Source organism: Nyctibius grandis, chromosome 16 (assembly GCF_013368605.1).
Source record: "Nyctibius grandis isolate bNycGra1 chromosome 16, bNycGra1.pri, whole genome shotgun sequence".
Lineage (NCBI taxonomy): Eukaryota > Metazoa > Chordata > Aves > Nyctibiiformes > Nyctibiidae > Nyctibius > Nyctibius grandis.
Window position 1 is genome coordinate 4,579,908 of NC_090673.1, and position 13,425 is coordinate 4,593,332.

At 60.6% G+C, this 13,425-nt stretch overlaps 1 protein-coding gene across 1 annotated transcript; it reads right to left on the reverse strand.

The window, feature by feature from the left end:
- Positions 1–3,967: 3,967 nt before the first annotated feature.
- On the reverse strand, positions 3,968–9,849 carry BARHL1 (BarH like homeobox 1). Its single transcript, XM_068414155.1, has 3 exons — positions 9,399–9,849; positions 5,893–6,115; positions 3,968–4,262 (listed from the first exon to the last, which is right to left on the reverse strand). The coding sequence occupies exons 1-3, from the start codon at positions 9,847–9,849 to the stop codon at positions 3,968–3,970; spliced, it is 969 nt and encodes a 322-aa protein (XP_068270256.1).
- Between the last annotated feature and the right edge of the window lie 3,576 nt (positions 9,850–13,425).

The following is a 13,425-nucleotide window of genomic DNA, read 5'->3' on the forward strand; positions in this document are numbered from 1 at the left end:
AAGGCAGGGCAGGGTGTGGTCCTCGCTGTGAGGCAGGGGTGGCCGAGCTGCAGAGCTCCATCAGCTGCAGAGCTCCATCAGCTGCAGCAGGGATGGGGGTTGTGGGTGCAGAGGCTCCTGGGTCCTCTGAGCACCCGAATGCTGGAGGAGCTTCTGGGGGACACGGTGGGTTCCCTGGCAAGGCACAGGTGGATGTCACCCTAAACTGCTCCTGAATTTGTCCCTTCCTGCTCTGAGGTACGTGGTGTGTGTTGCAGGGGTCTTGGCTGGGTGGGAGCTCCTAAGGGCAGGGAGATGGGCTCTTGGCAGGGCTTGGTGAAACTGCAGCTTCGTTTGACTGCACCGGCGTTGGCTTTGGTTGGGTTTGGTTTCTTGTCTTAATTGCGGTGAATGGCAGGGGCCTTGCTCCCCTGCAGCTTGGAGTTTCTGCATTTGGACCAGAGATAATGTCCCTGTGGAGCTTTTATAGAACGCTTCCCTTGAGTCAGACCTGGACCCAGTTTGGGTTTGCCTTCCTTGCTGCTCTGCTCCCTGCTCTCACACCTGAGTCCTGCCTCTCCCAGGAGATGCTCTTGCGACTTTTCTCAGCTCTCTTCCGTCTCCTTTGCCAGGGATGGGAGCCCACATCCTCCTCTCCTCTGCAGCTGGAGCATCTTGAGTTTAGACTTTGAGGATTGAGGACATGAAAAAGCAAGGAGGTCACCTGGGTACAAGGGTCACAGTTGAGCATCTGCTTTCAGTGTCTAGGTCAAACACAAGACACCTTAGCACTGGTAGCCCACCACTGAGAAGCACCCATAACTAAGCAGGATAGAGAGCAACAGAACTTCCCTGTTTACAACAATTTATTTTCTCCCCAAGCCTGGGGAGAGGACAGGAAAAGCACCAGTTGTTCTGGGCTTTCCATTCTGGCATAATTTTGTTTGATGTTCAGATGAAACCATAAAATATCTCAGCTAGAAACAATCGTGCTGATTTCATTGAATTTGTGTGTGTTGGCATGTTCAGAGGAGCAGCTTTCGTTCTTTGTCTGTTCCCAGGGTGGTGGTCCTGGTTAAAGCTGTGCCGGGAGGGGAGGAAGATGGCTCTCAAGCTGGGTAAAAGCCCAGAAGGGTCTTGAGAGCCAGGGTTGTGTTTGGTCCTGGCAAACCCTCTGCACTAACTGGTTTGTGTCTTGGATCTGGAGCCTGGATCTGGCATAAACCAACCACCAGCAGCCTGTCTGTTGGAGTCTCTGTACCCTGGGAGAAATCGGTGGAGCAGAACTGCTCTAAAGGTTTCCATAATGGGACTGGTGCTCCTTCTCAACCGTGCCGTTTTTACTGCTTCATCCAATTTCTTCCCAGCACAGCCTGTCCCACCCCTGAGGACTTGCCAGGATCGTGCCCACCTGGCAATGGCCTCTAGAAATGAGTAGCGTTCCCAGCCTGGTCAGGGGCTGCAGTAGGTGCAGGACCAGGACTGGTGGGTTCTGCTGTTGGGCAGCAGGGGCCCGTCTCGGTCCCCGCACTCAAGCTGGAGGTGAGGCTGGTCCTTCAGCAGCTTTTGAGGCTGCTGAGAAGCTCCCGCGCAAGATGTTCATGTGGCAAGTGTGGTGCTGAGGGTGTACAGCGTGTGGTGTCTTCCCTAAACTGATTTATTTTGAAGCTTGGCTTGCTTGGCTCTGCTACGAGGTCTCCCTGGAGGAGACAACTCCAGCCCTTGCTTCCCCTCCACTCTCTTTCCTTCCCAGCCAGACCCGGCACGGCCATTCCCCCTTCCCGGAGCAGAGGTTTCCTTGGGGCTCTGTCCTGCTCTCTCCTACCATCCGTGTAGCACAAACCGGACCCTGTCACTGTGTTACAGCGCTGGCTCAGCCCCGCTGTTACAGGGGAGTTTCCAGCTTCTTCCAGATGTGAAATGGCAAATTTAAATATTGCAATTACAAACGTGTAACGAAGCCTTGTACTTCATTAATGTAAGAGGAGGAATCTGCTACGGCTACAAGGACAATTAAATATTAGAGAATGTCTTTGATTCACATTCCTGCTGTGTAAATGGGAGGAAGGCTGCTGTACTCTCCTTGCCTTTGCGCTCGCAAAATGAAAAGCACACCCACTGCAAGTTGTCCTTTGATAGATTTTTAATATGATTTTAAAGAGTTTTGTTTGGCCTCATTCTTATTCAATGAGATTAATTTAAAGCACTTATCCCCTGGGTTTAAGTCAATCCATGTAGGATTTGGGATGGGGGTTTGTTGCCCGGGGAGGGGGGTTGTTTGCAGGCCTCTCTGAAAGACTCCTTTCCCACTTCATTAACCCCGAGCTGGGAGCGACCCCCCTTCCTCCTCCTCCTCCTCCTCGCCCCAGCCGAGGCCCGGGGATTTACCAAACTCCCCCATTCACATGCAAAGGATCAGCCCGGGCCACAAAGACCGGGGGGGGACTCTCACCCCCCAGGCGTGGCTGTGCATTTGGCCGAGCCGACAATAACCTTCGGGGTCGGCGGGGCTCGGGGGTGCCGGGGCAAAGCTCCCGGGACCGGTCGGGATGGGGGCACCGGGCTGGGAGCCGGCCCCGGGAGGGGGGATCTTTAGGGCCGGGGCTGGGCAGTGGGTGCTGGGGCGGGGGGGCGGCTCCGCAGACAGCCGGGCCCGCCGGGGGGGAGCGGCGGAGGGGCCGGGGGGAGCGGCGGAGGGCCGGCCGGGCGGGCTGAGCCCGCAGCCCATCTGTCGGCTCCCCGAGACGGCGGAGCCGCTGCCCGGCTGTCCCGGGGAGCAGCTGCCGGGCTCGCTGGCCGCGGCCAGATGAGCGACACTTTTCAAGGGTGGAAACAATCCATTTTCCAAAGCGATCATTTAAAGCACTTAGGCAATTATACACTTAAGATTAGCGTTAATAATTCACCAGCGCCGCGGCTATCGCCTCGCCGGCCAGCATCACCCCGGTGTCCCCCCCCGCCGCTGCCCCAGCCCCGCGGCGGAGCGGCCGGCCCCGCATGCCGGCACTGCGGCCGGGCCCGGGGGGGGACGAGCCCCGGGGGGGGGCGGAACCGAGCCCCAGGGGGGGCTCCCTGCGCTGGGAGGTGGGAAAACTTCTCTTTGCTTTTCCCTCTCCCTCGGCGGCGGCTGATCCGCCAGAGCAAACAAGCGGGAGGGGAAGAAAGGGCCGGCGGAGGCGAGAGCCGTTTGTTTGTAAAGAAGTTTTATTTCCACATTTAAAAAAGGGGGGAGCGGGAGCGGCGCCCCGAGCCCCCCCTGCGCCCCCCGCCCCGACCGGGCCGGGCCCGGGATACAGACTGACAAGAATCACTTACACAAATACGCCCTCAGGGTTCACAAATAAATAATTCATATACATTTTGCGCACCGTATTTACATTTCGCCCCTTGGTTTGTTTTTTGTTTTGTTTTGTTATGTGTTTTTTTTTTTAGTTACGGACTTCCCAAAGTCCCTCTGCGGTGGGCGGGGGCCGGCGGCCAGACCCCCCCCCCCCCTACGGCCCTTCCCGGCGGCGGGGCCGGTGTCCAGGGGTCGGAGAACCGGGGAAGCCGACGAGGGGTCTCCCCGGAGCGGTCCGTGGCAGGGGTGGCTCGGCCCCCCCGGGGCAGTTCCTGGGGAGGGGGCACAGAGGCAAAGACCCCCTGGAGCAGCCGGCCCCTGCCCGTGCTCCCGGCTCAGTCCCAGGCCGGGGGAGGGGGGGACCGCAACGGCCCCGCTGCCCTTCGGGGGCACAAGGGGGTAAGGCGGCGAGTGCCCGCGGGGTCGGGGGCAGCTCTGCCGGCTCTCCGTCCTGCCAAACCCGCCCTTGCTTCTTGCATTCTTTATATATATTTTTAAAAAAGGAGGGGGGAGGTCTCATTTTTATATATATATATATCTGGGGATGAGCGGGAGTCTGTTGCTTACTCGCGGGCCCAGAGTTGGGGTGGCCCCCTCCGACCCCCCGGCCCGGGGGGGTGCCGATGGGGCTGCCCGGGCGGCCGGGGCTCACCGGGGCTGCGCGGCCCGGGGCAGGACGCCGGGCAGGGGGGGCAGGGGCGGCGGGGGCTCGCTGCCGCCCTGCAGTCCGTGGATGAGGATGCGGGGCACCAAGGGTCTCTGTAGGGCGGGGGGCGGCGCGCTGGGTCCGCGGTACAGGTAGAGAGCGGCGCCGGGGTCCAGGTTGGAGACCAAACTCTGCGGGTAGAAGTAGGGCGAGGGGAACATCCTCTGGAGGGCTGAGTAGTTGCCAGCCTCGGCCAGCAGCTCCAGGCCCACCGCCGTCTGCCTTTTCCACTTGGTCCTGGGGGGGGACAAGTCGAGAGAGGGGGTCAAGGAGGGAGGGAAGCTCCAAAAGCCGCTCCCTTTGCATACCCCCTTTCCCCGGGATCTCCTCTCCTTGAGCAGCCCCTCTCCCCACCGCTGGTTCCCGGGGGCAGTCACCCCTATGGGGGAGGCACGGGACGAGATGGATGGGATGGCGTGGGATGGGATGGAACAGGACCAGCCCCTTGCGGGGGGACGTAGACCCCACGGTTAACGGGGCGAGAGGGCTTGTGTCCCCCGTGTCCCCGCCGCGGCAGCCCAGCCTGAGCACCCACGGGGCCTCCCCGGAGGCACCGGAGCCACAGCCCGGCCGAGGTCCCCTGACCGGGTGTAAAACGTTGCGATATAAATCGCGACCAACATTTCAGTACCTCCCTGGGGTGTAAATTCCAGATTGCAAATTACGAACTGCGTGTGACATCTCGTGTGTGACATGGGGGATCCTCCACCCGCAGCCCCGCCGCTGAGCAGGGGTGCTGCTGCCGCGATGCTCCGGCCCGAGGCCGCCGCGGCCCCTCTCCGCCGGCCGGGGCTCCAGGACCCCTCCCCGGGTCCCCCTCCCCGGGCCGGGGCTGCCGGGGCCGGGCCGGGCCGCTCGGGTGGCTGCGGGAGTCCCACGAGGGGACACGCGTGGAGCCGCGTCCCAGAGCATTCGTTTGCGGCATATATATATGCGTATGTGCATATATATATATATTTATATTTTTATATGTATGCATGTACACGTGCATATAGGTATGTGTGCATATATATGTGTGTGTGCTGGGTGTCATGGAGAAGCCCCGGCCCCGGGATCTCGCCCACGCCGGGGCCGCCGGCGGGCCGGGCTGGCCGGGGGGGTGGCTGGGGAAGGGGTTGGGGGCACCGACCCGGCTCCGGTCTGCACTTGCTGGAGGGATTTGGGGAGAGGGGGGTGAGCGCACAGTCCCCGCGGCCCCTAAACTCCCCCAAACCCCCGACGTCTTGATAAGTCGGGGATCTTTGCAGATGGAAATGAGGGTGGGGGGAAGAGTTAAAACCTGAGGGGAGCGGGGGGACAGGGTGGGGGCTGCAGCCGGGGGTCCCTCGTTTCGTGGCGGTGGCAATGGTGGAAGCGCCGGCGGGGATGTCCCGATAAACCCGCTGAAGCCATCGCACGTCTCCAGCCCTTTTACAGATTTGTCGCTGAAGCGCTAAACCTATTTCCACCAGTAAATTATTCATCATAATAATAATTGTGTAATTACTGTAAGGGGTGTTAATTATTGATGCCCAAAGCAGTAATTGGTATCTATTATTAATGGGCCGATGTGTTATGCTGTTGTGTTTAGCTGGAAGCCTGGTCCTGTCTCCCCGGCTTTCTGGGGCTGGGGGCACGGATTGCGCCCTCCCACCCCAAACCTGCCCTGCCTCGGCATCACTTTACTCCCCCCTTGCTTTGGGGTGAAAGGCTCCGGGGCACAGGCAGTCCGGGGGCGGCGGGGGGACCACCGCATCTTTCCTGGTGCCAGGAGGGACGGGGTGGCTGAGGGGTGCAAAAGCCCTGTCCGGTTTGGGGGTGCGGGGCCGGGGAGAGGGGTAGGATGGGACCCTGGTGCTGTGGGCAGGAGGGAACGATGCATTTTTACCTTCTGTTCTGGTACCACGTTTTCACCTGCGTGTCGGTGAGGTTGAGGGAGGCCGCCAGCTCCATCCTGTCCTGCACGCTCAAGTATTTTTGCCTCTCGAAGCTGCGCTCCAGCTGGGCCAGCTGATGGTCGGTGAAGGCGGTGCGAGCTTTGCGCGGCTTTTTCAGCCGCACCGGGGGGCTGTCCCGGGAGCTGGAGATCTCTCGATCCCCTTCTTCTTTCACTGGGCCGAGAGGGAGGAAGAAAGGCCAGGTCAGGGCAGGAAGGGAAGGAAAATACCCTCAAAAGAGGGGGGTAACCCACCGCCGCCGTAAACCGGAGGAGACGGGCTCAGGCACCGAGTCGGGTTCACGGCACGTTCGCTCTGCAACCCCATAAATTTTAACCCTGCTGCCCACGGGGGTCTCACGGAGTCCCCGAACCGGGCAGGGACCGGGCCCGGAGAGCCGGGTTGTGCTGCGGGGAGCCCCGGCCCGGCCCCCCGCACTCCTGCCCAGAACCCCCCCGCGTCTGCCTCAGCCCCCCTTTCTCGGGGGCAGGACCCTGCTCTGGGCTTATTCCCCAAAACCCAACAGCTCTCTCGCTGCTTGTTTTATTTTTAAATTTCCTTTTTCTCTCTCTTTTTAATTTTTTTTTTTTTAAACACAAAACAAAACCAACCCAAAATGAAAATCTTGAGGCCACATTTCTGGAGGGGAAAGTCGCTGGGGTGATGCTGCATCTCCCCCTCCGCGGAGAAGCCTCCGTCCTCCCGGGGCTGCTGCCGGGGCACGAAACAAACCTCCCCTCTCCAGGGCGCACAACGAAATACTGGGGAAGGGGCTCCGCAAGCCCCTGCCCATGCCCTTATTTATCTTAAAAAATGCCGAATGAGTCGGGCTGGCGGCGGTTCGTTAGCGCGGTCGGTACCTACGCACTGGCGGAGCGATGCGGGAATTTACGCCGCGAAACATGAGTAGGTGACTGGCAAATATCCGAGTAGGAAAAACAAAAAAAGAGGGAAAAAAATAAATCCCTGTTTGTGCTCGCCTTCCCCACCCTCCTGGAGGAGATTATGTGGCCGAAAGGCGCAGTTTATACAAATCGGCGGCGTTTGTTTCTTTTTTACGGGGGTTTATGTTAAATTTGCTGGTGGCGGGGGTTAGCGGGGACAGGGCTGTAGCCGAACGCGAGCTGATTTCCCTCTGTAGGAAGACAATAATCCGGTTAATTAAGCCACCGGGGAGCGAAACCCTTCAACCAGAAATCCCGGCTCTGCCCGAGCAAGCAGAGCCCGAGCCGGGGACGAGCCTTAAAACACGGAGACTCGGCTCCGGTTCCCGGGGACAGCGGCAGCCCTGGCACCGCCCGGGAAGGGGCCGGATCCGGCCCGGGTAGAATGGGGGGTCCCGGCCCCGCTCCCCTCCGGGGAAAGGCCCAAAAGTTTGTGCGGAGTTTTTCCGCGAAGGAAAGAGGGGTCCTGCCTCCCGCACCCCGGGGGAGGCAAATCCTCCCCGACCCCCAGGGCTGATCCTCGGCTCCTAAAAAGTTCCTGCTCGCGAAGGGCTGCGCTCGTTGGCGGCGGCGGCTTCCCCGGCCGACTCCGGCTACTCCTAGCTTAAAAAAAAAAAAAAACAAAAAAAACATATAAAAATATATATTAGGGGTTTTTCGGGGCTTTGGCATGGGCCAAATCCTGCTGCCGCCGCTGCGGATTAGCCCCGGCCTCGCAGCCCCTTTGCGGGGTAAATCAGGGGCGTTTTGCCCCAGGAAAGGCCATTTCCAAAGCAGCGAAAGAAGGTCGCGTTGGGAGCGGGGACCTACACCCGCTGCCCCGTTGAAGCGGTGTTCTTACCCTCATCTATGCAGTGTTTTTAGCCTCACTTAAGTTGTGGCTTCCTCCCCATTTAAGCGGTGTTTTTCCCCCATTTAAGCGGTGTTTTTCCCCCATTTAAGCTGTGTTTGTTCCCCATTTAAGCTGTGTTTGTTGCCCATCTAAGCTGTTATTTTACCCACCTTGACGCGGTGTTTTTCCCCCATTTAAGCGGTGCTTTCGCCCCGATTTAGGGGATGTTTTTTCCCCCCGTTTAAGCGGGGAAAAAAAATATCCACAGTTTCTACCGTGGCCGTGGCTGCTCCGTTGCAGGGGCAGGAGAGGAGGCGAGCAGGGCTGGGGTAGCGGCCCCCACCCAAAACGGCCCCCCCGCCTCAGCCCGGGCTCGGCCGGCTTAGGGGGATGCCGAGAACCCGCGTTTCTTCTCCTTCGCCCTCGCTTCTTTCGCGTCTCGGCGATTTGGGGGAAGGGGAGGAAAGCTGAAGGAATTCGAGGGAGGGAGAGGGGGGATGTAGGAGGCGAAAACAAAACGCCAAGGTGGGAATCGCGGCGGTTTTCTATCCTGGCCCTGCAAAACGGCGGGGCCGGCCCCAGCCTTTCCCCCAGGTCACTTCCAGCCCCGACACCGACCCCGGGCTCTGTCCTTCGTTCAGAGCGAAAATCCCCCCGCGATGCCCGGGTGCTCCCGCCGCCTTCGGAGGCTCTTTTGGGCGAGTGTTTTTTCCTCCCTGAACCGGGTTTCAGCGCGGCGGCTCCGGCTGCGCCGAGGGTGCATTTGCAGCCGGGCTGGAGCTCGGCCGTTCCCCCTTTTCCTGCCAGCCCCCCCAAAATCCAGAGGCCCCATAAGGTGCCATCGCTTCCCCTTTCTCCCTCGCAATCTCCCTCCGCAAACACTCGGCAAACAATTTTCCCGAGTGAAAGTTTTTTGCAGGAGTGATGGGGTGGATAACCTGCTCCGGGGGGCGAGGACCGACCCCAACCCCCCCCCCCATCCTGTTCCCGTGCCTCCCCCGGCCCGGTCACCGCAGGGGGAGGCCGGGAAGGGGCTGCAAGGGGCCCAGGAGGCCGAAGACCCCGTCCCAGGGCGAGCAGCCGCCGCATCCAGCCCCACTCCCCGCCGGCGCCGTGGCTGCGGCCCGGGGCTCCCTGGCTGTCGTGCTCTTTTTAAAACCATTTCCAAATTAATAATAGAAATAATACAAATCGAATCAAACCCCGCCGACTTTCTTGTTCATTTCTCACCGGAGCAGGGGAAATACTCGGCAAATTCGTGCTTATTTTATTATTTTTTTCTTTTATTTTTTTTTTCCCCCAGGCAGAAATCCGCCCCCGGTTCTCCTCTCCCCTTTCCCCGCGGGTAAGAACGAAAGAGCCGGATCTTCCCCGCGGAAAACAGCCCGGCGGATCCCCCGGGCGCGTTTGGCGAAGCACCGATCGCCCCAACCCCTTCCATCGGGCCGAGCCCAACCGAGCTCCGAACCCCCAAGTTTTCCCAAGTTGTCGCAGACCCCGCGGTCATTTCGGGGGTGACACTCCCCCCCCCCCCCCCCCCCGCCCCTCCATCACCGGGGCTCTCCGGAGCGGTCTCCGCAGCGAGCTCTCGGCGCACCGGGAGGCTTCGGGGCCACCGGAGGCTTTGGGTCCAGGCCTCCCTGCCCGCCGTGCAAAGCCCAACGGGGTGAACGGCTCTTACCTTTGTATTCCGAGTCCGAGGAGGAGCTGCTGGTGTTTTTGTCCATTTTCTCCCTAAAGTCCTCGCCGGGCTTGGACGGGATCCTGCCCGCCGGCTCCTGCCCGCCGTGAGGTCCATTGGTACTGGAGTAAGGAGCGCAGGCGGCCAGGGGCTTGCAGTCGGCCAGGATGTCTCTGATGAGGAAGGAGGAGGTGACGGTCCGGGACTGGGAGGGAGCCGAGACCTGCCCCGGCTGGAGGTGGGCATCCAGGCCCGGCCGCGGCACCGCTGCCTCCAGGCACTCGCGGCCCGGCGAACGGGGCGAGGGGCACCCGCTGCTGCCCTCCGAGCGGGGGCTCAGCTCCAGCGGGGACCGGCCGTCCCCCACCAGAGGGTCCCCCTTGGGCACGGCCGGGCTGCTGGCTCGGTGGGAGAGGATGGAGTCGATCCCAAACCCGGTGGAGCCCTCCATGGCCCCCGCGAGGTGCCGGCGCTCACACGGGCATTGGCGGGGAGGGCGCGGCGGAAGCGGTTTGATAATGATAATTAACAACTAAAAAAAAAAAAAAAAAGAAAAAAAAAAGAAAAAAAGGCAAAAAAAATAAAAGAGCGAAGTTCAGCCTGGGATCCGGGCAAGAATTGCTGCAAGGCTCTTCGTTAGATCCAGGGCTGCTCCGGCTTCAGCATCTCGCCCAGCTGCACTCACAGACAGACAGAAGAGGGGGGGGAGAGGGAGGCAGAGTCAAACTTTGGCCGCGAAGGGAGTGGAATGAGGGGGGGGGGTCGGACCCCAACCTCACCCGGGGCCCTGGCCCCTTACCCGGCCACCCCACTCTTGCCTGGAGCGGCGGCGGCGCGGGGCTGGGGGCAGCCCGGGGGCTCGCAGCCGGAGGCGGGGAGGCAGCGATCGATAGTGAGGCTTCTCAGCGCCTTAACCGCTTAATGATCCAGAAATCAATGGGGAAGGGCGAGGGGAGGGCGGAGGGGGTGGCCAGCACCTTCCCCGCCAGCACCTCGGACAGCGCCGGGGGGTGGGACACGGGACCGGAGTCACTCCGGAGCCGGCGGCGCCTTCAGTACCTCGGACAGCGGCGGGAGCGCCGCGCCCTCCGCGGGGGGGGACCGGGGGGGGAAATGGGGGGAAAAATGAACTTGTGCCGCTCCGGCTCGGGGACCCCGGCACAACCCCCGCCGTGTGAACGCGCCCATTGGCCGCGAGGCGTTTTGGGGGATGTCACTCCCCGGCGGCGACACCTTGCAGCTTGATTAACGGGAATTAATTGCCGCCCGCATCCCCGCGCTTTCCGGGCGGTTTCCGCCCTCTTTTGCTGTCATTATCCCGCTGATGGGGCTCGTAATGGGGTGATTAGCCGAGGGAGGGGGGGCGGTGGCGAAGGGGAGGATGTCGAGGGGTTGCTGCTTTCTGCTCGCCTCCCCCCGCAATTAGCCGATCTGTCGGTCCCTCCCAAGCAGGGAAAGTTTTGCTGGGCGTTAAAAATAATAATAAAAAAGATAAAAAGAAAAGGAAAAGCACTGAAACCCTCCCCAAAGCCCCAGCGCAGGGGCGGCTGCTCTGAGTCCGAGATGAGACTCGGAGCTGCGAATTTCGTTGAATCCTCTCAAATCGGTTGTGAACGAGTAGAGAGGTTCTTTAGCGCAAGCGGACACGGGGCCACCGGGCAGCCGCCTCCCCGGAGCGGCGGGGACCAGGCATCTCTCCCCGCCCGCCGTCGCGGAGCCGAGGCCGCTCTGCCCACTCTCCCAGCGCCCAGCGGCGGTACCTGCTGGTGCAACTGGGAATGGAACGCGCTCAGGGCGGATTTTGCCTGTCGTCAATCCCGTTTTAAATAAAACAAACCCCGATGGCCCCTGCCCGCCCTGCACGTTTCTCCCGGAGACACCAAGTTTCCTCCCTCCCGCCCCGTCGGGGGGTTTTGCTGCTGTTGATCTCCCCGGCTGGAGAGGGACTGTCTCACGCAGGACTCCCACCTTCCTCCCGCTCAGGCTCCTGCCTCCTCGAAGGTTTATTGAGGGGCTTTTCCTGGGGGTAGACCCTTCGCGGCGGCGATGAGAAAAATGTCCACACCCGGGTGCGTGAAGCTGCGCCACTTTAAAGCGATGTCGCCGGTTATTTCTCAAATACTCGATTTCCTCCTACTTCCCCACCTTCCCGGCCAGGCAGCTGCATCTTGTCCCTCTTCCAAAGCCGCCCTTGGCTGGCAGCTTGGAGGCGATCAGCGAGGGGAGAGCCCCCCCGGGAAGCCCGGCTGCCAGCTGTCGGGCAGCGGCGCAGGCAGGGCCCCCAGCACCTCCTGCCCTTGGCCCTGCAGGCTCGGGGCCGGCTGGGATCGGGGCAGCGGAACAAAAGAGCCTTATAGGAGGGTAAGTCCAAGGACAAAATCAGCATCAGCCCCGGTCCCAGCCTGCCCCCACCCTGGGGGTGCAACACGCCGGCGCTGAGGGCTGCTTATCCCTGCCTGTCCCTGGGCGAAGGATCCCTGCTGCTGCTCTGCCCTGTCTCCCTCCCAGCACAGAGATGCTGCCCCACTGCCAGGGACTGGGGGCCAGGCTGAAGGATCCTGGTCTTGCTGGGGGTCGGTTTTGCAGCATCTGCCTCCCTTGGGCTGGGCCAGGCGTTGCTTTAGGCTGGATCAGATGTAGGGGAACTGGTCCCAGTGAGAAACAGGGCAGAGACCCCAGTGGGGTTTCCCAGCTCTTTGCAGTGTGACTGTGTTGGCTCCTGGGCTCTGGCAGCCTCCCTGTCCAACCAGTAGACCCCATTTGGGATGGAGATTGGCACTGGGATCAGGACCAGCACTGAGGTTGCATTTGGGACCAGGAACAGGACCAGAAGAGGGAGCAGGGCTGGGATTGGATTTGAAATCAGGATTTGGATAAGCCATGGAGGCAGAGGTTTGCCCTGATGGGTCTGGTGCTGTTTTTCCTTCTCTTGAATAAAGTGCCTGCCTTCAAACGACTGCAAGGAAGTTTCCAGATCAGACCCACTCTCTGATGCTGTGCAAGGTTTTGGGGGGAGGGGTATATGAGGTGTGGGTGATCCAATCCTCATCCCTGAGCAGACACTATATTGTGCCGTCCCCAGCCAAGGCCCTGGGGACAGAGACTCTTGCTCCTAGGCTTGTAGTTCCCAGCAGCTACAGATGAACTTGCTACTCATGTTCTAATATCAGTGGCTGAAAATTAATAGGAATTATTAATATTATTATTGTTTCAGAAGTAGACTGCCCAGACCAGAAATGTGCCACATCATGCCCTTATGTGGTGTCCCCCCTACACCACTGGACAAGTGGGGTCCAAATGATGTATCTGTGGCTCCCAGCACTGGTAGGAAATCCTGTGTATGGCTCACCACACAGTGTGCACTGCCTGCCTTGTGCATGTCTGCCCTTAAACCCCATTCCTAGACTGTTCCTGTTCATGAATGCACAAGCGTGCACCAGACAAGAGGAGATCCCGGATGCCAGCTGCGTTTCCAGTCATCACCTCACAAGCCCCGGTCGCACCCCAGGGCTGACTCTAGGGATCTGACAGCTTTGGGACCTGCTGTGCATCCCACCTCACTGGGTGCTGCCGATGGACAGGGTTAGGCTCTCCTGGCACCAGTCGCCAGTGCGGGTTTGGCCCCGGAGGCTTGGGGCGTGGGGAGAGCCCTGATGGGGCTGGGGATGTTACCTCCACAGCTGGGCCAGGGGTTGGAGGGCATGGGCTGCTGAACTGTGGAGATGGCTCTGGCAAGAGTTAGTCTAGAAATACCTGCTGGTGGAGCACAGACCAGTATCCTGGAAGCGCCTGGCTCAGGGAGGAGAGTCCCCGGAGGCTGCTGTACTGAATTCCTCTCTGAACCCAAGCTGGGTGCTCAGAGAGCCATGCCCAGGCAGGCGCAGGGAGGGATCTCAGCAGCGACAGGCTTCGGTGGGATGCTCTGGTAACGAAACGCGTGTAGCTTCATGAGAAAGGGAGAAGGGCTGGGCGGCTCGGGGTGGGGGGAGACAGCAGAAAGGGGGGGGGACAGCCAGCCGGAGGGTCG

Excerpts from the sequence above, each read along its gene's own strand:
- BARHL1 (XM_068414155.1), bottom strand. The coding sequence starts at position 9,849 with ATGGAGGGCTCCACCGGGTTTGGGATCGACTCCATCCTCTCCCACCGA. Across the intron at positions 6,116-9,398 it reads CTCGGACTCGGAATACAAAG|TGAAAGAAGAAGGGGATCGA; the intron begins GTAAGAGCCGTT and ends CTCTCGGCCCAG. Across the intron at positions 4,263-5,892 it reads ACGTGGTACCAGAACAGAAG|GACCAAGTGGAAAAGGCAGA; the intron begins GTAAAAATGCAT and ends GTCCCCCCCCAG.